The 25,417-nt window shown below is 33.7% G+C and overlaps 1 protein-coding gene across 4 annotated transcripts; it reads right to left on the bottom strand.

Moving 5' to 3' along the window:
• Window positions 1-212: 212 nt before the first annotated feature.
• On the bottom strand, window positions 213-23,636 carry LOC125683893 (protein kinase C-binding protein NELL1-like). 4 transcript variants are annotated; one of them, XM_048925420.2, is made up of 15 exons: window positions 22,685-23,636; window positions 10,415-10,561; window positions 9,561-10,066; window positions 9,245-9,322; window positions 8,575-8,734; window positions 7,626-7,784; window positions 6,302-6,394; window positions 6,055-6,147; window positions 4,750-4,845; window positions 4,530-4,625; window positions 4,197-4,292; window positions 3,597-3,692; window positions 3,306-3,399; window positions 1,148-1,264; window positions 213-860 (listed from the first exon to the last, which is right to left on the bottom strand). In XM_048925420.2, the coding sequence occupies exons 1-15, from the start codon at window positions 23,145-23,147 to the stop codon at window positions 803-805; spliced, it is 2,352 nt and encodes a 783-aa protein (XP_048781377.1). In that variant the 5' UTR covers window positions 23,148-23,636; the 3' UTR covers window positions 213-802. The 4 variants fall into 4 exon arrangements, with proteins under 4 accessions (XP_048781377.1, XP_055995689.1, XP_055995688.1 ...); XM_056139714.1 differs by having other exon boundaries at window positions 8,632-8,734; window positions 22,685-23,619; XM_056139713.1 differs by having other exon boundaries at window positions 8,632-8,737; window positions 22,685-23,619.
• Window positions 23,637-25,417: the final 1,781 nt, after the last annotated feature.

Raw genomic sequence — 25,417 nt, forward strand, 5'->3', positions numbered from 1 at the left:
TGGTAATGGTGTTGTTTCCATATGAATGAAAAATTCTCGAGCGGGATGTTAAACAATATACACTCAACCAACCTTCTTCATTGGTCTTTCATTTCCTTTCGCTTCGACAAAAAAAATACATATAAAGAATTTGATATCCAAAAATATCATTACCTGTTCCACATCAGTTTGCATTCACTTACTCCTCAACAAGACATGATAATCCAGTCATCAACTATTTTATGATTTTAATGAATATGCATGATTATTCAAAGAATAAATTATAAGTGTAGAGGGGGATGCATGCACAGTTATGGCTAAAACATCATTTACATGTATTGATATTTAGAAAAACTTTCAATCTGAATGAAATACTGAATATACATGTATTCATTCAGATAGTCTTCATCATAGGGGACTGGAGTGTTTCAACCTTGAACATTCTTTGTAGCATGAGTCATTATTTGCCTCTTCATGTGCATGTCATGGAATGTAAGTGAACAAAATGGACTGAGGTATTTCAAGGATGAGGATATCAGTATTGCAAACATAGGTAAACTCTGTCTCTTCTGTCTTCACGGTTCCAGCCGTGCAATAGAGATTTATAAAATGTTGTTTTCATCAAATACTGACGAACAAGCAAATGCTTAAAGTTAGTTGAATATCTTCACAGCCAGCCGTCAAATGTCATCTCAAACAATGTGTAGATATAATGGAAAACCCAGACTCCTTAGCACTTGTTGAATATTTTCAGCTTTAGGTGATGTCTGAATAGGACAACTCAATCTGTAAGCTCTCGGTATCACTCCGACATCTTGTTCTTTCAGACACATTGGTATGCTGATCTGTACATTGTTTTTGTTACAATTTCATATCGAATTCTGAAAATAAAAATGCATCCTTCATATTCTAGTTACATGCGAATTTGTACGGGGAAATAATTTTCTAAACATTATCAAAATCTCTACTAGTTTTTTTTTTACTTGCACAGTTATATGAAAATATGCATTTATGTGTTGTCTCTCCTAATATTCGTACTTGCACACTATTTCAAAGAAAATAAACATCTCCTCACTCATAAACTTAGTTCTGTACCATATCCGACATCCAACTGACCATGAATGGAATAAACGTGCAGTTTAATCTATTCTTACTCATCACAACTCACCTGGTTTTGACACAAGATTTCCAGCTCCATGGCCCACATTTGGTGGTGTATTCTTCCCTCACCATTCGCTTGTAAGATCTGTCATATGGAACTGTGTAGAGCTTATAACTACAACCTCTGAAAGGAAAGAGGTGGTTCAATATTTGTTCATAATACCATCCTCCGCCAACAGTGACTTTATATCACATTTTCAGATTCAGAAAAATGTCATGATCGTATAGAGTAAACTTCAAAGTAATATGGGTTTTTTTTTTCTAAATGTGTTACTGGAATTTTTTTTATATACTCGGTGCATTTGTACCCAGGGATCTGAAGTAAATACTAGTATGTGTATATTTTGCACTTTAACATGTGCGTAATAATTTTTTTCTTCTGATTTACCAATGAATAGCTCTGTCTTAGAAAACTTAGTTTTAACATGAATTTGATTTGATATTATCATTCTAGGCTGTCTTTTGAGCTCTGCCGGGAGCTTACACATTAGTCCATCGTCTACCGTCATTTTGATATCTGTAAACAACTAGTTTTTGCCTTATTCTATGGAGACTGTTGATATGCGAATACTACATAAATATAATTGTTTCGGATTTTCATTTTGATGTTACTTTAAAAAGTTGAATCCTTCCTGGACATTATTTTTACCCGGAGTTGTTGCTCGTACATGTACCTCAACCACGCAGTCATCTCAATGCAGTTCACGGCTGGCAGATATACGTATGAAAGAATCTTGTAAAAGTGACAGCAAGGAACAGTAACTTTGAGATTGCATGGTTTTTGTTTTTAGTATAGTTTTTTTTTTCTTCATTTCGCTATTGCTAAACACATTAACCAGTGAAAATTATTCCCCATAGAGAAACGTAATTGTGTGTATGGGCTTTCAAAGTACAAAACGGCTGCTGTCACCAAGATTCACCTGTCAAATCATTTCAAAACGCTACTTTTCTTACAGATTCTGTCTAACTACGAGCATTGAAGTTTTCGGTCCAATTTTTCGTTTGATACATGCATCAAATAAAGAATTATAAGTTTCATTTCTTAATTCTTTCCATTTCAATAATTCTTAATAAAAAAATATTAAATACGTAGGATTACTACTTAATCTGAACTTTTGTTCAAAGCATACGGAATACACAAATAAATTATACTTGAAAAAGTGAGGATTTCTTTATATTTGCATTTTCCAGTTTTCCATGTGACAACCCTTTGAAGCACCAATGTGTTAATTAATGAATGACATCATTGGGTGGGGACTATGTAAATTGATGCGGAATGTCCTGTATTGTATCCATTTCTATTGGGCAGTATTTTTGATACGTCGATTTTATATTATATGATATTATATCGTCGGTATTATACAGATTATATTTATTTTATTTATATAAATATAGTTTTGTTTTTATCACGTTTTCCATTGTAGTTAATCACTTTACATCCTCAACAAACTAGACACAGATTCCTTAAATAGCCATGGAGAGTCTTAGCACTGAAATAGTCGTGGACAACATCACTTCGCAATATGATACTCTATATACGGAAGATGAATACATTTACTTTAGTAAATTACATAGATATATTTCAAATTCAATTTAGAAAGGTGAAAATCTTCTTTACTCTGACACTTTAATTACGTAGATGTGGGAGTAATTCTAGACATGCATTGCAATGTTTGACTGTTTTTGACACAATTTCAGCACATGCTTTTGTGTCAGTTTCAGTTTTTTGACACCCAAGCATATTGATATTCACGTTTAAAATTAGCATCTTATTTTAGAGTGGTCTTTCTTTCAAGTCTGGCTCATTGATATACAATCCGGTCTTAAGCTGTAAATAATCATTTGAAACTCAATACTAATATCTTGTGCGATGGTGAAATTGTTGTAATCACTTGTGCAATGATTTTTTTTTTCAAACTAAGCTAAAATTGAGAACTATAGGTACTACTGTCTATCATTACATGAACTTGCACACAAGAAATTCTGTCATACATTTATATTATATTGTCCATTCATAAAAAAATGTTTGCCAAATGTGGCAATTATTCTTAATATTCATAGGTCAATGTTTTCATGACAGTTTAGATTGGCTTCCGGATTGTTGCAGGAATGTCTTTCAATATACATTTGTATCAAATAATTCCTTGGACCAAGCAAATTGTTACCTAATCGTGCATCGTTTGCCCTTCCATCCTGCAGCACATCGGCATTTATTGTTTCTACATTTTCCACCATTTAGGCAAGGGTGGTTACATCGCCCTGCAAATTAGGAAAATATTATTTATGGCATATTTACGATATTGCAAAAAACAGGGGATGTTTTTTCTGAATTATAAATAAGCACATATATCAGAAAAATAAGGGTACACAACTTTAGATACTTCGTCCGTTGTTAAACCAATCTCAATGTTTAAAACAAAAATTAATATTCAATTAGAAGGTTTTTGATACGCTACCTATATGACACCATTTCCCTGAGTATCCTGGTGGACAGCTACATTTATTTGGACCGATGCAAAACCCGCCATTTTTGCACCTTCTCTTGCACTTATCTGTAAAACACACATCAGTAAATAAAAAGGATTTCGAATCGATATACGAGAGTTGTCCTAAAAGTTCTTGGACAGTTGGTTAGTTTTTTTCTATAGCTATGTAATGTATGATAATCACAGTACCACTACAATAATCTAAATATTGAACTTAAAATTCCTTCATAGGGAACTAGTTTACAGTAAATAATATATTATAATAATCTAGATATTGAACTTAAAATTCCTTCATAGGGAACTAGTTTACCGTAAATAATATATTATAATAATCTAGATATTGAACTTAAAATTCCTGCATAGGGAATTAAACTACAGTAAATAACTGAAATATTAACTTTGACAGCAAAACAATTCTCTTTTACACTAATTTAAACTATATTTTATTCACAAAGTGAATGGGATCGGGCAGCAGGCTTAGCCTATTTAAGCCCTCAGAATCACTAATCACTAATCGTGACCATATCACCGCCTATGCAAACTCCTGTACACATTTCTTTGACAACTTACATTGCTCGCAATGGGGTCCATAGAATCCCGCTTTGCACTTGCAGACATTTGGAAATATACAGTTTCCGCCATTTTTGCACTTAGGTTTGCAAATTGCTAAAAATTGACAAGATGCATGCTGTCAGCAATGATATATATATATATATATATATATATATATATATATATATATATATACACGAGTCCTTAAGATAAACCATAAACCATAAAAGACAGTCTTTCTTTTTCACATGATGATTGAAGAGATAGAGAGATAGTATGTTTTTGTTGTTAAAATACGTGACATTTCATCATGGAGATCTTTTTATCTGGAATCTAGGATAACGTAGTAACCTTTCTGGCATCGTCTCCCTTTGTAGTCCTTTCGACAAGAACACTTATTTGGAGCAATACATTTCCCACCAGCACCGCACCCACGCCGACAAATCGCTGTGTGAAACATTAAATCAAATCTATATCAGTATGCAAGTAATGCAATATATATGTATGGAAATCTATTTTGATTTTTGAAAATCTGATGCGATACAAAGATTTGTTTTTTGAAATTGCTTACGTATGGAACAATGTTTTCCTGTGAATCCCTTCTTGCACTTGCACTTATTTCTTTTCAAACACTGACCGCCATTTTGACACTTAATCTTACACCCAACTGCAAAATATATAACAACCATGAATTGAATCTATTTATCTCAATCTGTAAAATTTCAAAGTTTAAAAAAAAAATCCATTCCTATTTCATTTCATTGGAGAGATTATGTTCAGTACAATTTCATAAAATATTCACAAGAGTACATAACATCAAATGTGACGCAATCTCATATTGAGTTAAATTTTTTAACATAGTTTTGATAAGTGTACTGGAGGACGATGTGGTTTGATTATGAAGTGTGTCCGACCCATAGCCAATGTTTTTTGAAAGAATTCTACATCAAAATAGCTATTTAAAAGGTTTCTTAATCCACAACATTTTGGTGAAATTGATTATTACTTATGGGTTGAATAGGGAATCTTGTCAATGGAAAAAATAACACTTACAAGAAGGAACCTCACACCGCACATTACAATATTTTCATTGGTTGAAATGCTGTTCTTTGCAAGGGAGTGTTTATCTAATTTATGTACAACTTAACAATTTTACAAGTTTTCCAATCTGTAACATAAAATTAGAAAACAAAAAGGAATTTCGTATAGAATCGCATTCTCGTGCTTTTCTAGTAAGCGGAAAAAAGGCGCCTTTTCCGAGCTTGCCGGAAAGACCTGAGAAGTTGCGATTATTTCGACTATTGGCGCTTTGATTTGATAACATTTAAAGATTCTTTAAGCCAGTTTTAATTTGAAAGACATGTTTATATCTATTTACATATTTTTGCATGTCCATATATGATTCTTAAAACTGGTATAGCACCCCTGCCCGGCCCTATAAAATTTTGAGGTCAAAATTCTCTTTCATACTATTTTTTTAATAAAACCTTCTCCTTGTGAATAGAACATGACTCATATCTTAGGTGACAGTTTCCACCGCTAAAATACTTGCATCCAAAAAATTACATTCACGCACATATACTGGAAGTTAATGAATTATTTATAAAAAGTACTTTCAACTATATATGCATCAACTTCCATACTCTTGTATACATGTATCTATTTCACTGTGAATTACCTCTTTAACATCTCTTTGAAACAGAAAGCTTTTTTAAATATACTTGTATTCATATTTTCATTCATGTTTTAACAGGAAGTCAGCCATTATGACGATGTAGTATACCTCCTTAATTTTGAAGCAAAGCACGACTGTAAATTTTGGGGTTAAATGGAAATTTATCATATACATGGAAGAAATATTAAGTCCATGACTTACCCTTACAGGTTGGTTGTAAATAGCCTCGAGGACAGGCACAAACCCCCGGACGAATGCATTTTCCACCATTTTTACACCGCTTTTTGCAAATGGCTGTAAAATAAATTAAAATGCATATACATGTACATGTATTTATTTTTGAAAGTTTTACATGCACATATGAAATCTCTTATATTTGGATATATTTGATTATTTCAATCGCACTCTCCACACACATGCACGCACGCGTGCGCACACAAACCTCTACCTTTTTGGCACCGTTTTCCTTTATAACCTTTCCGACACTCACAACTTCCGTCTCTTCTACACGAACCCCCGTTATAACATTCTGTGGGACATTCTAGAAAATAAAGATCACTTACGTAAAAGATTGATTCTTTCAGCACTATGACATAATATCAATGTTGGAATTTAATGAGATTCTAATAATCTACTGACACACAAAAGAAACGCAACCCCAATTAAACGTCAATAATTTCTATGTCAATAATTCATTGTAAGTAATTTTAATTGCATGATAAACATTCTCAAGCAATTCTAGGTTTATTGAACTCGGTCACACCTCACATTCTCGTATCCATGAGACATCACATCCCGATCGAGTAGCACGTGCACAGGCACGCGGGACATTTCATGCGTTTCGGACATGTTTGTTATGCTTCAGGTATGAGGTAAAGAATAGTCAGATATTGAAATTCATCTCTCGTATTGCGTAAATGATGCCTAGGCTTCCTAACGATGCACGCAACAGGGCAGTGCAGTTACTTTTGGTTGAAAAAATAACCAGAACGCTGTGACAAAAGCTCTGATTTCATCAATAAAATATGTTCAAAACAAAAAAAACAAAAGCTCTGAATGTCCACAAAAAGCACAATATCTCATCTCTACAAACACCTTAGACTGACTGCTACAACTGTCAAACGCCCTCGATCTGGCTGGCCGAAGGTCACGATGCCTCGTCATGATCGTTTCATGAGATACAGCAGTTGAAAAACCGGTTTAGAATAGCACAAAAAATGCAAGTGAGACACCAGGGACACACCATTCAAGAATAAGCGGTGGGAATGCCCCTTTGTCTTCGTTGACGTGACATCATACACCAGTGGTTTTGACGTCAGCGTCCAAATGTGTTTCCTATGCAAAGATGGCGCCGTGCACTTTTTCCTGACGCTTTACCGATCTCTCGCCAATAAAGTATGTGTGGGGCATGTTAAATCGACGGATTTGAACGCGCCCAATTCCACCATAGATTATGTCCGTTTGCATCAGACACTTCTGGAAGAGTGGCAGAACAAATTAACCTATAACGAACTCTATGCAACGCAGAATTCGAACAGCAACAAATGCTAACGGGGGCATTTTCATCAGTCAAGTAGAAAAAAATTATGGCTACCAACTCTTCAACCTTAACATTTTTTCCCAAAGTGATGATGTCTAAACAGTTATCCAACAGAACAGATGTTTACAATATTCCATTAGTTGTAAAAATTAAACGATGTATTTTGATAAAATAATAAAAATATTGCCGAACATTGGAGGTTGCGTTTCTTTAGCGTGTCTATATACAATACCAAAGCAGGTCTTTCCCGCACAAGGTCTTGTCTGAATAAGTTGATTTTCCTTTTGCAGGCAATTTTCGATGTCATTGTTGCCACAGTACCGGGTTCGGGACTGAAATCCCATCCCACAGGAGGCGCTACATGTCGACCATTCCGACCAATCAACATCATCTGTAGCGTAAAGCATTCTACATCAATCAACAACATTTGTAGGTAAAGCATTCTACATCAATCAACAACATATGTAGCCTAAAGCATTCTACATCAATCAACATCATCTGTAGCGTAAAGCATTCTACATCAATCAACAACATATGTAGCATAAAGCATTCTACATCAATCAACATCATCTGTAGCATAAAGCATTCTACATCAATCAACATCTGAAGCGTAAAGCATTCTATATCATTCAACATCATCTGTAGCCTAAAGCATTCTACATCAATCAACATCTGAAGCGTAAAGCATTCTACATCAATCAACATCATCTGTAGCGTAAAACATTCTACATCAATCAACATCATCTGAAGCGTAAAGCATTCTACATCAATCAACATCACCTGTAGCGTAAAGCATTCTACATCAATCAACATATGTAGCGTAAAGCATTCTATATCAATCAACATCATCTGTAGTGTAAAGCATTCTACATCAATCAACATCTTAAGCGTAAAGCATTCTACATCAATCAACATCTGAAGCGTAAAGCATTCTACATCAATCAACATCTGTAGCGTAAAGCATTCTATATCATTTGAACGTAATGATGAAAGCAAACTAATCTCTCTACATTTACTTGAGTTAGAATTATACATTTTCTCGCTTTGTATGGACTTTATCAAATTACTATAACATTCTAATTTACAGTTAAAGATTGCATAGAAAAGAATTTCGTATTCCTTAAAATATATAATTTCTCGAATGTTTTTCAGAATTTTCAATTAAAATATAGAAATCTCACATTGTTTTTCTTGAGTATTATATGCTGCAGTGGACACATTTCTAAGAAGTGCCTTGCCTGTGGTGTTTTCTGGTTTGGATTGCTCGGACTGTGTCAATTTCTGTACCCTGCCGACCTGACTGTCGTCCTTCACGGCTTGTTCACTACCATATGAGTTTTCCTGCTTGGAGTATAGTATTTGAATATTTAGCATCGTTGCACACAAGACGATAAATACCATGGGAATTATTGCAGTAAATCTTCGTTCGAAATGAAATAAAAGAACCATGCAGTCAGACAAATACTGACTACATTTCTACATCTACTGTATGCTAGGAAATTTTGGTTGCGTTTTATTTTCACTTTGACAGATGGGAATACAATTTCGCCTAATTTAACTTAGCTTTGTTGCATTTTACCTAGTTAGAGTTGTGTTGTAGTAGTATTGCTATCAATGGAAACACCATGGACATTTAATTTACATGCATGTTCCCATTAGATATATTATTGGTTTAGAAGAGTACGCCCTTAGAGTGTCAACGAATGATAAAGGATTGTATTTAGTATTTTCCTTCAACAGCCACATAAAATTTACCATAAAGACACAAAGTCGAAAAGGGTGGAAATAAAATGAGAACCAAATTGTACTAGAAAACCTCTCGTGTAAGAAACAGTAACAATGTGTGCTTACTCCATTCTGTAATTTACTTGAACACTGTTGTGCTGCTGCATTTGGATCCTGGACAATGACTAACTGTTCTACAGAGCCCTAGAGAGAAAATTATTTCATGCATATTAAATCTATTATTTATTTACATAACTTAAAGATGAATATAAAACAGATATTCATGTTTTTCATATCCATTGACATCCACTCATAATATCATTGAAGACATTTTCCCCTTATTATTGAAGATATTGATACGTGTGTCACAGCAAGTCGTTTCTCTTAGAAAAATCGCTAACTCCTGGTATTATGGCGTTAACCAGCGACATTGCATCCTCACCTGAAACGGAACACCGTATCTGGCGAAATAGGGACCCAGAGCAAGCATTAAGTTGACCCCAACAAATGGATCCTTAGTCCTCCCAAAGAAATGGGATCCCACTTTCTCACAATCAATAAACAAAGTCACTTGTTGATTTTCTAGACTAAAGGCAAACTGGTGCCAGGCGGAATCGCTGAGATTCTCCATAAATCCGGGAGATTTAGGCCCAGGTAGTCCGTTTTGATCATAGTATTCCAAGGTAAGTCTGTTGCCATACTTTATGGCCATTTTCTGTTGGCCCATGATATCACTAAACGTCAATAGATAACCACCGGACGATGAATTCAGTTTGGCAGTGATTAATACAGAGAAATCCTTTGGAAATCTGTGTTTGTAAAGGTCTGAGAGGGGAGTATATAAATTGGCTTCGCTGCTTACAATGTAAGCCGAGGTCCTGTTGGATTCTACGGAGACTCCGTGTGGGAGTTGCAGGAGTCCTAGCGCTTCCAATACATTTGTTGTTCCTGAAACAAAATAGACATCGAAAATGATCATGGTAAATCAGAAGACGTACAGTTAAAATGGTATCTCGTATAAGTTTTCTACAATTTTGGTGTTTAGAATGTCCCTTGTTACATTGGTGGTGGACTTTCTTCACGGAGGTGTCCAATCATCGTCATTAGAGATGCGGAGAGAAATGGCAGCATCTCGTAGAGAAAATGTGTGGATGCTTTTTCTTTTTTAAAAATATTTTATTACTATCAATACATTCTATACATCGAGGTTTGAAATGCTGGCAGACTATAAACCCCATCAGAAAAAGATAGCCGCTGTCCTTATTATAACAGAACAATAATTAGAACTTTAAATACCTTTGCAGGAGAATTCATTGCAGAACCTTCTCTCTGACACCGTGTGATTGCAGGAGGACGACGATTCACTACATCCTCGTCGCCTGACCTGGACTCCCCCGCCACAGGTGGCGCTGCAGGATTCCCATGAGGACCAAAAATTCCAACCTATAAGCAAATTATTCATGTATTTATACGCCTTGATATTTTTTCAGTTTTTATAAAAATGCAATAAATATCAAATAAAATCTTTGAGAATCATAGTACATGTTTTCCTCATAATATCAAGTCTTGTGTGACAACGCAAAAGATGATATCTACACCCAGTCTCCCAGATAAATAAATAGAGGATATCTAAATAGTGGGATTACTTATTTACTTTTAAAATGTCTTAATTAACATCAACACATGCATGAAAACGTTGCAGATGAACTCGTCATCAAAATGATATATAAACTTTGAAAGAAGAATGTAAATATAGAGTCCATCGTATAAACTCGTGTCTATAACATATTCATTTACCTTAACTAATATTTTAAGAAAGATTAATCATCACTAGTTATATCATTTCTCGTCTGTTTGCTGTATACTTTATGTACAGTGTAGTTTGTATTTTTGTGCATATATATTGTACATCTGTAATTTTAGGGGATCAGCATATTGAAATACAATTTTGCATTGTGTCATTAGCTGTTAGTCTTATCCCCTAGCAGGGTTTATATATTTTTCATGATTTTCGTCATTTTCAATAAATGGCGTTTTCCACCTCTACACTAATGTTGATTTAGTTGATCCTACTCAGCAAAAACAGAGCTGTGGTGAGATTGTGCAGCATGAATAAGCATAAATATTTTATGACATGCTTTAATTTCATATATATGATATAAAACTTTATTCATTATATGTTATATATGCAATATCAAAGTTGAATATGTAAACACACTTAACGTTAAATATTCATACGCCATGGGTAAGAGTAAGATAACCAATTTACTGAGAATACTGTTGTTAAACTTTCGCGCCGGCTGTGACGTACCAAACCAATAAAGTATGGAAAATTTCGTGGGGAGTAGTTTTCAGTATTTTTTATAATCAAAGATAGGTTCTGTTTATTTACACCTTTCTTTAAATCAATTATGCCCATCTCTAATTTTTGGTATTTGTACATATCTTTAATTCTATTATCTCTAAATGAATCAAAAATGGGTATAATCTAATTGAACCTATCGTCAATTCATTTGGAGATAGTGATATTCCTTTGAAAGTAAGTACAAATTTTTAAAAATAGGTACAGATATTTAGATATATGTTAATTTGGCAATCCATACATCTCCATATTTGATCAATTTACCTTTGAGGGTCTGGCTAACAGAAAAACATGACGATCAATATAATTTTATAATTTTGGAATACACTGGTGTGCCGTTTGATCATTTGCATGAACGACCCTTGTTGTAACATTCACAGGTGCTTGATTAAAAATTGTCAAATTATGTTATTTAATTATTTGTTCCATGATTCAAACTTTTATTAGAAGGATGAATGGCGATGCCATGAGATAATGTAGCTCTGATGCGTTATCGAGTGAACAGATCTGTTACTCATAACCCTAACTGTCTAATGCATTTTACCGAGGTATTTCGCGTGTGATGATCTTTAGATATATCCCACTGATAACTACCTTATCATATCCTTGATCTGACAAATAGATATAAAGTGTCATGAAACACGCTAGGACAGCTATTCCGTAAATACACGTGCTCTTCCTATGTTACCTTACGTCAACGAGGCGCAGGGTAGTGTTGGCACACCTGTATGAAATTTATCTCATGGTCACTAACTATCATGACAGCAATTTTGTTGTGCCAATTTGAGAAAATGTCCAAGTCACAATGATAAGATGTCTGATCAATTTCCGATATGCAGAACTATTTTAAACGAATTGTAAAATCATCAAAACAAATTTTAGTTTAATAATTTCCAGCTTTTAGTTTAACTATCTATATGTTGGCGGTATCTAGATTTATTTTCATCAAAGTTGCTGTCATTAAACCGAGACATATTTCTCCAATTTCCTCTTGTAAACACTACAGATTGCATAACACAAACCGTCATAATTGATAAGTACGATTCAATATTTCCCAACATTGTATTCATAGTTATATTTTTAAGGGAAAAGCAAGAAGTCGAACCGTCATGACTGTAAAAAATCCCAAACTATGTAAGCAGTCAAAATTTGAGTAAAATCCCAGATTTAAGTCCAGTTCTGACTTCAGATTTTTTTAAAAATCAAGGCCAGAGACTATATGTCCTACACAATGAAAAGACTTGTGCAACAGGTACTATGATCATAATTATAAGACAACAGGAATCCCAAGAATTCATAACAAAGAATGAAAACGAACATGTGTGAAATAGTTGTGTCGCAGAATTGGCATGCGCAATGCTCGCTATCAGTCCCCGAAACATTCAGGGAAACATCGCTGCTATTGGTAGTAAGAAAATCATCTGTCGATAAGCTTTGCGTACTAGTGTATTTTTTACTTGTGTGGTTTAAAAAGTTAAGATATTCCATTTTAGTTGGTACACATATAACATATAACCCAGGACTTAGTGACACGTGCTTATACAAATCAAATCACGGTCAGATGTTAGTCGTGTTGGCCTCGAGTAACTTTGTCACATTGCCTTAGTGCTAACACCACTTTTCATCTTTAGAAATACATAAATCGCCAGATTGTACTTATTCTAAACAAAACACTGGGTGAAATGAGGTGTGAAGTTTAATACTCAGACGTTTAAAAAAATCTTTCATTTTTTTTTCTCTTTACATATTTAAAAGCTATCAGAAGGTCATAGAGGGAAACATTGAGAAAGATCAAAGAAATACTACAATATCTCTAAATATAATTTACTGACTGGGAAACCATAATAACTTAATCTTGACTAAACCTCCCCCTTAGACACGCTAAAGATTGCTGGTATATTACGGAGCAAATCTTTTTAGAAGCAGCCCCGCTCCCCGCGGCCAATCGGCGGCACTATATTTTTCACTTGGCTGCTCTTTTGAAAAGAAGGTGAGAAAGGTTTAAACGTCTCCAGAAAAGGAGGCGAGAAAGGTATTAAATTGCCTCTTGTGAGATATAAAGAAACACTTGAGTAGCTTAAATAGAGCTCTTAAAAGTCGTTGTTTTGATTAAAAAGATCGTTTTGAAGTGCTAAGATGCGACTCAACAGTGGTAAACCGTTTGAAAAGTCTGCAGGATATCTCGAGACTAACGGAATCAAATTCATCAATCAAGAGGTTTAAAGTGCTTACATACTTCACATAATTAGGTATCGCAGATCATTTAGAGACAAACTGTGAGGTCTCCAAAGACTTTCCGCAGTCGTCATTATTAGACCTTATACAATTTGTAAATTACAATTTACTTAACATTTAAATTTCTACTTTCCAACAATGAAAACTGAGACAATCTTGACACCAATGCGGCTGCCATGTGGATCGGTTGAGACGATTTCGCTGTGCATGTTACATTTCACATCGTCTTTTGAAATTACTTTCATATCTTTCATTAAAGTGGAAAGCTTATTTCACATAGATATGATACAAATTGCAAGTATTAAAGAAAATATTCTGTAATATAAGATGAGATGATAAAAAAATCTTTTTTATCGCAAATTGTATTGGCATTTGAACAAAAGGCCCATGGGCTATAATGCTCATCTTACCTATGTTGATATATATTTATTACACTTTAAATGCCTTTTTCATTTAAGATTCAGTAACAAATAGTGTATAAGTACATTCAGTGTAAAGATGACATGGTACACCCCTCCCCATTTCATTGTTCAATGCTTTTTAAGAATTTTTTTTATCATAGATGCATGCACCCCAATAATCAATATAACGCCAGAATTTTACTCATTTTTTTTTTCTTTTGCCTTGCCAACCAAGAAATGTAGTATTTGCTCAGGGTATTCGCTATCATTTACTTTTTCAAAACAAACTTTTTTTCTTCAGATTATCATATGAAAAATGCTAAAGTGTCTCAAATTCAGTCTATCCCTAGACATGTTTTTAAACCTCGGGATTGCCCCGTAGCCTCACTAAAGAAAGATTCCCCGCGTGTCTATTGCATCATGGTATCATCAATTGTGTATAACTGAAAATTGTAACCAAAAGATTTTTCAGTACAAAAACGAGAAAATGATAAGATTGAATAGGACATAGTCACATAAAACAATCTATAATATACGGCATTGTAATACTCGCAAAATAATTCATCGCTTTCATTTGTGCATGGAATTAAAAAAAATAGTTATTAGTAGAAACCCCGTATGTAATGTGCTCTAACTGTCGTCGTGGGATGGTGCGGATATAAAGTAAAAACGAAAGAGAAAACAATTTTCATATCAAATTCAAAACTGATGGAAAATCAAGTAATAGTCGTTATATCTTCCGTCTGGCGTGAAATCGGTGTAATTATCTGAATGATAATTAAAAGTGGCAATGTACAGTATTCCGTACTGTTTATTAATGATAGAGGAACCTTCAAAATTTTATGACTCATTATGTTTTTTTAGTGCAAAGGAAATAAATCGGGGTAACATGCTCTTCTGAGTATCTCTCTTGAAGCACAGAATCAGAATGATCTTGCAGTTCTCATGACTTCAATAATTCAAGTTAAACTATGAAATTATCGCGTTTGTGTCATCTTTTCATAATTAACTCTAGATCTATTACCATTTTAATGACACGTGAGTGGTCTGGCGAGTATATAATGTTTCCTTATCGGTGGAGTTTCGACAACCTGCCAACACTGATGTTAGAATCAGTATTTATCAGTCTTTAATGCCTTTAAACTTTATTTGTTTGTAAATCTATCTTCAAACATGTTTTAAAATAACCGTTTGCTATTCCAATTAATGCTTATTTACTGTTCAATTATTTGGGAATTCAGATTCAATATTGATTTTTCACATGCGTGACATTCCAGGCTAAGTGTGAAATATTGACAACTACAACAGCAAAATTGATAGGTCGGAAACAGTTAATTCAGAGATTCCCAAATAATATAAGAATTTTTATGTTTGAAATAAACAATTGCTCCATAACTGCACGTCAATTACAGAGCACTAAACAGTCTTAGAAATGTACAACAATACAAAGAATTTGCAAACATTTCAAGTTTAAATTAAAAAGAAAAACGAACTTCTCCAACATTTGGAAAATGTCAATCGAAAATCAAAAAACCTGTTGAGATAATCAATTGCACTCGTTTCCAGAAGTAATCATGTCTACTTGAAGGAAAGCAGAAACATAAAACAAAACATTTCAACAGAACTAGGAGTAAAAACAGCGTTGTTTGCAAGATGTGGCGTGCACAGGTAAAAATATCCTTCTCGCCTCTTTTTAAAAATTCTTTACAACTAGCGAGGTGTCTTTTTATTTCAGAAAGATTGAATAACCAGGACAAATCAGAATAAACATATTTTCTATCTTGATAGTATTTTTTCTGCAATGATGCTTTTCGTCTTCAAATAAAACCATGAAGCATTTTGCAGAGAAATATGTAAACATTGGTTTAGAAGTTCTCGTTGTCTCAGTCTTCAACCAATCTGCTTATTCTGATATAAAGTTTAATAGTGTAGCCTTATTCGATACCGGGTTGAAGATGAGATGAATACAATTCCGGGACAATATTCAACATGCATTATATTAAATCAAACTAATTTCCAAACCCGCCATGTGTTAAGTCAGTTAGCGAACAGGGGAACATGATGGCAAATATTGGGAAATCTTATCAATTCTCTCATCTAACTGATCGCTTGACGCCTTGTTTGCTCGTAATTTTCTGAATAAATATTTGAAGCCATACCCTCAATAAGTAAACCTGAATAGGAAATAAACAAAGTGAGAATTTCGGGTGATCAAGATCTAATTCGAAACTTTAAGTACATACAGATTAATGGTGCGCTTTGCAGCTTACTTTTGGCCACGAACAACTGATGTGGTAAATCTACCAATCGACATTACCCAGTATCTCACACTAAATACTAATATCACACTCCCATCGTTCAATAGTTCGATAAGTACTAGTATTCCAAACATTTTTGAGGTACAACATATCGTCATTGACTTATGATCCTGGAGAAGTATTACAGAACTTTAATTACGTCAAGTAATCATATGAATGCAGTAAATCGGCATAGCATCTAACAGCGAGCAGTTATAATTTGTGAACTATTGTATCAATACAAACAATAGTCATAGTGTCTCTTAGGGTACCAAGGGTGTCATAAAACACATGTACATGTGTGGATACAACATCACGATTGTGGCTAATATCGTGCTATGAATGCAACATTGGCACTATGTCTCAATGAGTGATACTATGAAAATTTGCTAATTTCTTTTATGAATGCTATATTTCCATTTTGTTGTACAGAGTGATATTACAAACGTTTGTAAAGTACCTGAATGAATGCAACCAATCTTATTGGTTTTCCATAATCTAGGGGGCTATTACAAAAGGTTGTGAAATACTTGTATGAATGCAACATCATTTCGTCACTCAGAGTAGTATTACTGTAAACTATCTGTACATGTATAAATATATTGCCAATGTCTTATAAGGCTGTGTTACAATCGTTTTTGAAGCAACTGTATAAATGCAATGTCTATATTCTCATAGTGTAATATCACAAACGTTTGTGGAGTAGTTGTATGAATTGACTGGCATCTCCATGTGACAACTATATCACAAGTTCGTAAAGTGTTCTAACTGTCTTCATATTGTCTCATCAAATAATTCTGAATACTATTCCAAACTGTTGAGAAGTACAATTGAATAAATGCAACCAAAACGATGTTGGGGCACTAGCCTACATGCAGTCAGTTGTAATAGTGTATCACAGGGTACTCTGCCAAACTTCTGTAAAGTACGAGAGTATTTGAATGTCCCTCGCGCTCTACTCACTATTATATAGGTATAACTAACAGCAATTGACGTCTATTTCATGGAGTTTTACTTCGAATGAACCTGAAACATGTTTTGTAAATTTCCTGATATTATAGTTAAGGTCAGGAGGTTTAGATATAGAGGTTTCATCACCTACTATCTCAGACCGAGTTGAATCATCGACCGGTGGATTGATGATATTTTCATTACAGGCTTGTTTTGTAATAATTGTTAATAGTATGATGATAATTTGAAATACTTTTTAGCATTCCTTTTATATCTAAATGATTCCCATAATCTCGAAATAAAGATAAAAGCACCCTGAAAAATGTGAGAAAGGAAATAATCATACTGACATTTGGTTAATTATCTTCCCTAAAGGGGTTTTACTTGAAGAAGTGATTTACTGAAATAGACAAAACATTGCAATGTAGCACATGATTGATATCACATTACCATTTAGTGATATCAATCGATTACATGTGAAAGTGACAAGGTGGTGACAACAATACTGGATTCAAAAACAGATTTTTAAAACTGAAAAGTCCAACGTAATTTTACACTGTATATATGTACTGCGTTCATTTCGAACTGGTCAGTGGATTACATAAAACTTGATGAACACTGTAGGTTTTATATAATTATGTCTGTTGAGATTGAAAGGTCTTGGTTCATCGCCATTCGGCGTGTTTACAGTCAGTTATTGGTTAAACAAAGCAACTCTATTCCAGGCAGTGTTTAATGGAAGGTCCGGAAACTGAGCAAAATACCGCTAAACTATATGTTCAACAGAAGAATGCACTCTAACAATGAATCCATGCCAAAAAATTTCAGACTTCAGCTTAAATAATGAATATGTCCCTACTTAAAGAATCACATCGTGCTAGGAGAATTAATTGTGGCCACGTTGTCGTATTAATTACCGGGTACAAAACACGGAACTGTGGTTGATTTTCGTGTGGATCCGTCCTCCCATTGTCGTCTGCTAAATCACGATAATGGTCCCACAAGTGACGTCTTTGTAAGGGGTAAAATACTTACCGTGGTAAGGGGAGGGCTTTCTTAGAGGTGAGGGCAGAACCTATTTTGTTCCCTGGTTACTTAGTCCTATTGAATCATTGCCACCCAACTAGAAAAAAATAAGCCATTAAACATGAGAAATAAAGCTAATGTAGTTTTACCCGCAAATCAAAAATCTCGCATACAGGTCCAACCTTTCTTTCTTTATAGAACCCAATGACCAGTGATTGATTCTTAACTCTAACATAGAACCTATCTCTTATTTTGACACTCCATGCATACATTCTTAAACTGATAAAGTTTTTCTACATGTATGTGATCGTACTTGTTTGATTTGGTGGTAATCAAATAATCTTCCAAAGACAGTATGTTGATTTTTATATACGTGTGTCCGATTCAAATATTTGTCAACAAAACAATGTGCTTTATAATGATATACATGATGTTGTTTATAATGATATACATGATGTTGTTGGGTTGTGCTTTATAATGATATACATGATGTTATTAGGTTGTGCTTTATAATGATATACATGATGTTCCTACGTTGATACGATTTGTCATCTCCTATGATATCTGATGATTTTAGGCACAGGGATTTGTGTTCCTTACATTTTCTTGTCTAGTAATGTCTGCGTAGAGCTGTCTGTCAAACGATAACAAGAAGTAAAGACAGTCAAAGAGACCCAGTCAAATTCTTCAAAAGGAAACTTTTAACTTCTGAGATACAGGTATTTGAGGAAAATAAGTCGCTACAATACTCTATTCAGATTTTTGAAATTCAAGCCTCGGTTTCACAGATCAAGTCGTAATGAACCGCTGTGAACAAACAATACAAATAGTTAATAACTGTCCCGCACTGAAGAAATAATTATATGTCCATTGGTCACCCGCTATCAATCCCTCACAAATACAAAAGATGGCTGTCTTAATCCGACCTGCTATCATGCGATAAATGGCATGATCTCCACTAAATAAGCTGTTTTTGATCATACGGTGGGTAATTTTAAGAGGATGGGGCACAATTTATTTCTCTATAAAATTTTAATTGTAGATCACTTAAGGGAATATTTAAACCCACATATTAAGCCTTTTCAAGAGGGATTGATATCTCTAGAGAGGTTTTGAGTTTTGTGAATTTATTCATGAATATCATAAAACATATTTCATTCAAATAAAAGAAACATAAACTATTTTACAATTTATGATACACAAATACTTATTCTATAAGTAAAAGAAATGATTGTCATACATTACAAAGCTCGTATTCCATACATGTACACAGAGGTTTTCGGTTGTTGTTGGGGGGTTTTTTCTTCAAATTAGTAAACCTGTTTTCTTATATTTCCTTTTTCTAATTTTGGAGACTTTAGGCAATGGGTGCCTTCTACTCTCGAATTATGATACTGTCTGTTTACAACTTTCGGGTCTGAAGTTGGAAATGGCTATTTCCAACTTCAGAATGGAAATTGATATAAAAGACAACTAATGCTCTCGTAATACCCCTTCGGATTAGAAGGTTAGATCGACGATGTAGAAAGTAATGATTCTAAGAATTCGACGTAGGTAGGAATTTTGTTCTTGAGTTAGTGTCAATTCAATGTCTATCACAATAACAAATACCAAATAGTTTAAGGAAATTAATTCAGAGGTTAGATCTTAAATACGAGAACATTCAGACCAACTATTAAATTCCTGTACATTTTATGATACGGAGGTGCACCGTCTTCATTAATACTGTATTTTGTTCTGGTTGAAATATAAGTACGTCATCGAAACACTTTGCTTATTCAGACAAACCAATTTCTAGGATTTGGTGAAGTGGTGCAAGTACATCAATGTAAAGTGCTTTGTGTTTATTACAATCAAGTTCTTAGAACTATTGCTGTCGTTATTACACCAATGTAAAGTGCTTTGTGTTTATTATAATCAAGTTCTTAGAACTATTGCTGTCGTTATTACGTCATTGTAGTACTGTCATCATACGTTTGTTTTTTCATTCCACGAAAGTAGTCATAATACAAATTTTCAATTCTGTATGTATATGTATCCGTTAAAAAAAATCCCGGTTATCTATCTCACTGTTGGGTCTTGTAATGGTAACATATCTTAATTATTTCTTTTACCTGTGCTGCCCTGTTGACCATTCAAGATAGAATTCCGTTAATAGAGAAGTGATTGTTTCTCGTAAAAATCATTTATATGATAGTACAGGAAAGTTTATTCCCATTGAAATTTGTTAAATATACGCAAAACATTTTGGCATTCATTCCATTTATAAATATAAAGCTAACAGTTGCATCAAACCTGATATACTTAGTCGGATAATTTCCTCCCATGTATTATATATATATATATACATACATGTATATATACACAGTGTATACATGTATATATAGGTCTATTTCATCGATTACCCATTTCATCAAATCGATGGGGACACTCAAGGATTGATTTCAGTGTTAAATGGTGTGACAATCAAGTCAAATTGGATAAGGAAGGCATGGGCTTAAATCACAACAACCCCAAGTTACGCGACCTGATGATTCAAACAAATTCATAATCCCAAAATGATATCCTGGTAAATATCCAAACAATATTGCCCATGAAAATTGTATTTTATGATCTATATATCTCAAATCTGCTGATAAGATTTTGCTAAAAATCAATTTCAAAGATAACTACCTAAGAATTTATCGAATTAAATATCAATTTTCGCTGTATAAAGACAAGAAATCGGCCTCTACGAACGTTCAAATTCCGGCGATTTATGGGCACGAAATTATGACCAAAAGATCCTAGACCAAACAAAGACGAATCCGGAACGCTGGAATTTTACTCCATAAACTTCAAAACCCAAGGAAAAGGCCGCCTTAATCAAATGCCACAAATCAGATTGGGAACTACAACATTCAATTTTATAGAATAAACTTTTATTTTTTCTGGACCTGGAAAATACATTCTGGAACATGCCTTATAAATGGCAAAGTCCTTGAAAACTCTTTATACAAATAATAAAGGTAAATTCATACAAATGAAGTGCAGAGAGAGAGAGAGAGAGAGAGAGAGAGAGAGAGAGAGAGAGAGAGAGAGGTATCAAGTTCAACACAGCATAAGCTAAATTAGTGGTCAAGGAATTTTATTCTAAAAGTCGTATTTGAAACTTCATATCATTTGGGCCGTACTTTTTTTATAAAAAGAATTCATCTATAATTTTTCTCCCAAAAATACTATCTTGACACATATCGTCCTAGCGCCGCTTAATTATGAAAAGTATCATGTATACTTACGATTTAAAATGATTTTCCTTTGAAAATGTAAATATTTGTCCATTCGTGTAAATAATCTCGATATTCGATCTGTTCCCCAGTCTTTCTTCGGGTTACACATTAGTCACCATAAGGGGATTTTGTTTCATGAACTTTGTACATTTGGTTATACTTGAAATATACGCACTCTTTAAAATCAACAATAATCCAATCTATAATCAAAATAGATAGTAACTTAAGTTATCAGTGTAACGTCTTTAGTATTTATGGGTGTTTTCCCCACTCCTTTGATGTGTACAACAAAAACAATTCGCAAACAACTAACTAATTCTAATGACAATAAATATATACTTTGTATAATATGTGCATTCTACAGAATTTATATATTTCTTCTGCTCTTCAGTGAAATTGACAACATTGATATTTTACATCGTTGGTAAAGCCGTGAAATTTAACTAGTTAGTGCCGATGTTCAAATTGCAGCGCTATTCAGGATGCAACAACTACACCTGATTTTTGAACGATTGACTTCCTTATAACATCCCAACATTTAAAATTCTATTACCGTCACTTAGAAAAAGCAAAATGTTTATTTAATTCTATAAGGTGCAATATTTGCACTGTTCGATTTTTTAGCATTAAATGGCAAATTTTAGACGCAATGAACTCTGAGAAATGCAATGCATACAAAAATACATATTTCTGAGGAATTACTTAGAAGTGTTTATTAAGGTATCAGGAATGTGCGACTTTACACGAGAGATGATTGTTTCGGCATGGACACGATACCAACGAGAATGCTTGCTACCAGATACTGTCAACATTCATCTTCTTTAGTTCCATACAAATCTGTCTAAATGTCTGATCAGCTACTGGTCAGAGGAAATAGTTCGCTGCAGTTTATTACCAAGGATAGTGGCTATTTCTCCTAACATGCTACTAAATTAAGAGAACAACACACTTGGATGAATTGTTTATTTGCAATATATTGTAAACGGGTTTTGAAGTTTTACAAAGTGTGACAAAAATAAACTCACCTAACTGTTTGAATATTTCTTCTTCTTTGGGTTTCGTGAGCTCAGTGGCAGCACCAAAGATATCATCATACTTAGCCGACAGTCTTTCCTTGTATACTGTCAGAAACAATATGTAGATTTCATCTTCCGAGATGTCGGCATAACACATTTTCTTATCCCCAAAATTACTTATGACAAATGTGTTCCCTGACACGGAGGTAAGTTTTTCGACCAATTCCTGACCCTTGTAAATGGTAATCAGTTCTATTTTGGCACTATAAGTCAATCCTTTCGACCGGGTATCTTTGTAAGTTTCATGCACATATCCTGAGACTACCACATCCGCTAGTAGTGTTCGGTTATACACGGAGAGGGGAGCCCAACCATTTAGCAACAAAATGCAGCCCTGTGTCAAATATACGATCTCAAACAATGTTAGATATGTTAATATTAATCCATTCAGTTGGGATCTGTTGAGCCTCATATCTGATCAGCAAATCTCTAGTGTCGGGTAGATATTTAAGCAGCAGAGTAAACAATAATGCGTTTGTATATGAGATCATATTTCATCGTGGTATGAAACTTATTCAGCAAACTAGACTTTTTTCTTCACAAATTATAGAAATCCATAAGAATAAAAAACAATCGTGGTAAATATTCACCTTTTCATTTCTGATATATTTAGCACATATCGCACAGAAAGTGAAATCAGTTTTCCTCCTGACATCAGTAGAATAAGAAAATCAACTCACATTTTTTTCATATTTAAAAGGTGTGTACTGACGATTAAATTCCAATATGAAAATAAATCCATCCTCAAAAATTTTCATTGACGATGTTTGGTTGTTGAGAGAGAATATTAATTAGAGTTCACATCTCGGGTATTAGTCCTATGATGATAGTAATGTAGCGTAGAGTTCCATTTAATACCATTCATAATTCTGTCTTTCGTACACCCGACCGCGCATTGGCTGTTTTAGCTAATCCACACACTCCCCTTCGAGATCATATGAAGTGATTTTTCATGGGTTAAGCGATAACTTGAAGATTGAAATTGACGTGAATCAGCGGTAAAGAATAAATATTTCACTCTTCTTCTATAAATATTTCTTTGCTAAGAGCATACTAAAAGTAAAAAAGGGGGAGTGAGGGGTCTTATAGTAACAGCCGGTATCATTTCTTGTTGAAAAGCATTTTCATATTCTGATTTTTCGCTGTGATGAGACTTTAAAGATATAGATAGAGATACGTGGAAATATTTCATATTTTTGAAATCTCGATTCAATTTATACCTAAAGAAATTTATGATAATGCTTTGAGTACAAAATCCTTCAGGTTTTTTTTTTATCTAAATCTAAATCTACTGTAAAAGTGCAGAAACCTCCCATTCAATAGAATACGTATAAAATACTTTCACCATTAAATAGTTAAAGTGTATATTTCAGGAAACAATAAATTATATATAGGACTATGACAGGTGATTTGAAATCCACTAACCTTAGAATACTGGTATCTTGTGTATCTTTTTTTTTTTTAAATTAGCCGAAATAGAAACATGGTTTGATAATTTGCTAGTAAAACTTAGCATAAAAAGAAATTAACTTGCAAATAATCAATTGATTTATTCAATAGATTAATGTTTTAACAAATTGACGAGTTTTCCCACAACATTTATTCAATACTGTATAATTCAGAGACGAGTTACTAAAGTTTTGTTGGACCACCCACGAGTACAGACAATTTTCTAACTACATGTAATAGTATGAGTGATTAACACGATTTTATAATCATTATCGATGCAAAATATTTAATCAGAAATGGTGCATAAAAATTAGACTTCAAAATGAATAATCATAACGCACTCATGGTAAAATGCTTTCAAATGAGTCATTTTTTTTTTTTTAGAGAATATAAAGATGTCAACACTTTTGCAGTGCGCATCATGTTTTGAAAAATATTCAAGTGCTTACCAAAAAAAAAAAAAAAAAAAAAAACAATTGTGCTTTCCTCCATCCTGATGCTTTTGTGGGTGTGTATTCTTTTTAATTCATATTCTTTTGTCGGTACTTTAGCAGGTGTCAAGAAAATAAACAGATGCTTCACTAAGAGTGCCGAGATGTTCATGTTAAAAAACAAAACAATAAAAACTGCAGGAAAAACGAATGATATGGCGGGAAATAGTGGCAGATTCGCGTGTGGCGGGAAAACCATCTAAAACTGTTTTCTTCTCTTACAATTCGCTTCTGTATGCTTTATCATCTAAATATTGGTTAAATAATGCATATAAGTGAATGGAAATTCAATATCAAAATTTTCTATATGAGACATTCTGAAGCAGTTGCATGCAAGAACTAAGTCCATGTAAGAACTGAACGTGATATTATCATGCCAAAAGTATAGGAATTCATTGAAATATGTAATAAAAAAAATATCGATACAGTTTTGTTTTCAAAATAGTAGGCGAGTTGAAGGAAAATTACGTCGACATATTTTTCTATTAAAGTGTTAAAATAGATTCATGAATCCTAAGCATTTACACAATAATAAAATCGGTTTAACCATACTTTCTGTAGTTTATCTGCACTTCTTGTACATGCATTTCTATGTGGTGGTTTGAAACGATTTCAACTTCTTTTAATGATACCGATCTTCTTTTCAATAAACTTTTCTTAAACCATCAGCAGTGTTATTCTATCATTGTCTATATTCACTTTATTTCCTGTTAAAATTACCGATATCATGGTATATAAGAAT

This window comes from Ostrea edulis, chromosome 6 (genome assembly GCF_947568905.1).
Source record: "Ostrea edulis chromosome 6, xbOstEdul1.1, whole genome shotgun sequence".
Lineage (NCBI taxonomy): Eukaryota > Metazoa > Mollusca > Bivalvia > Ostreida > Ostreidae > Ostrea > Ostrea edulis.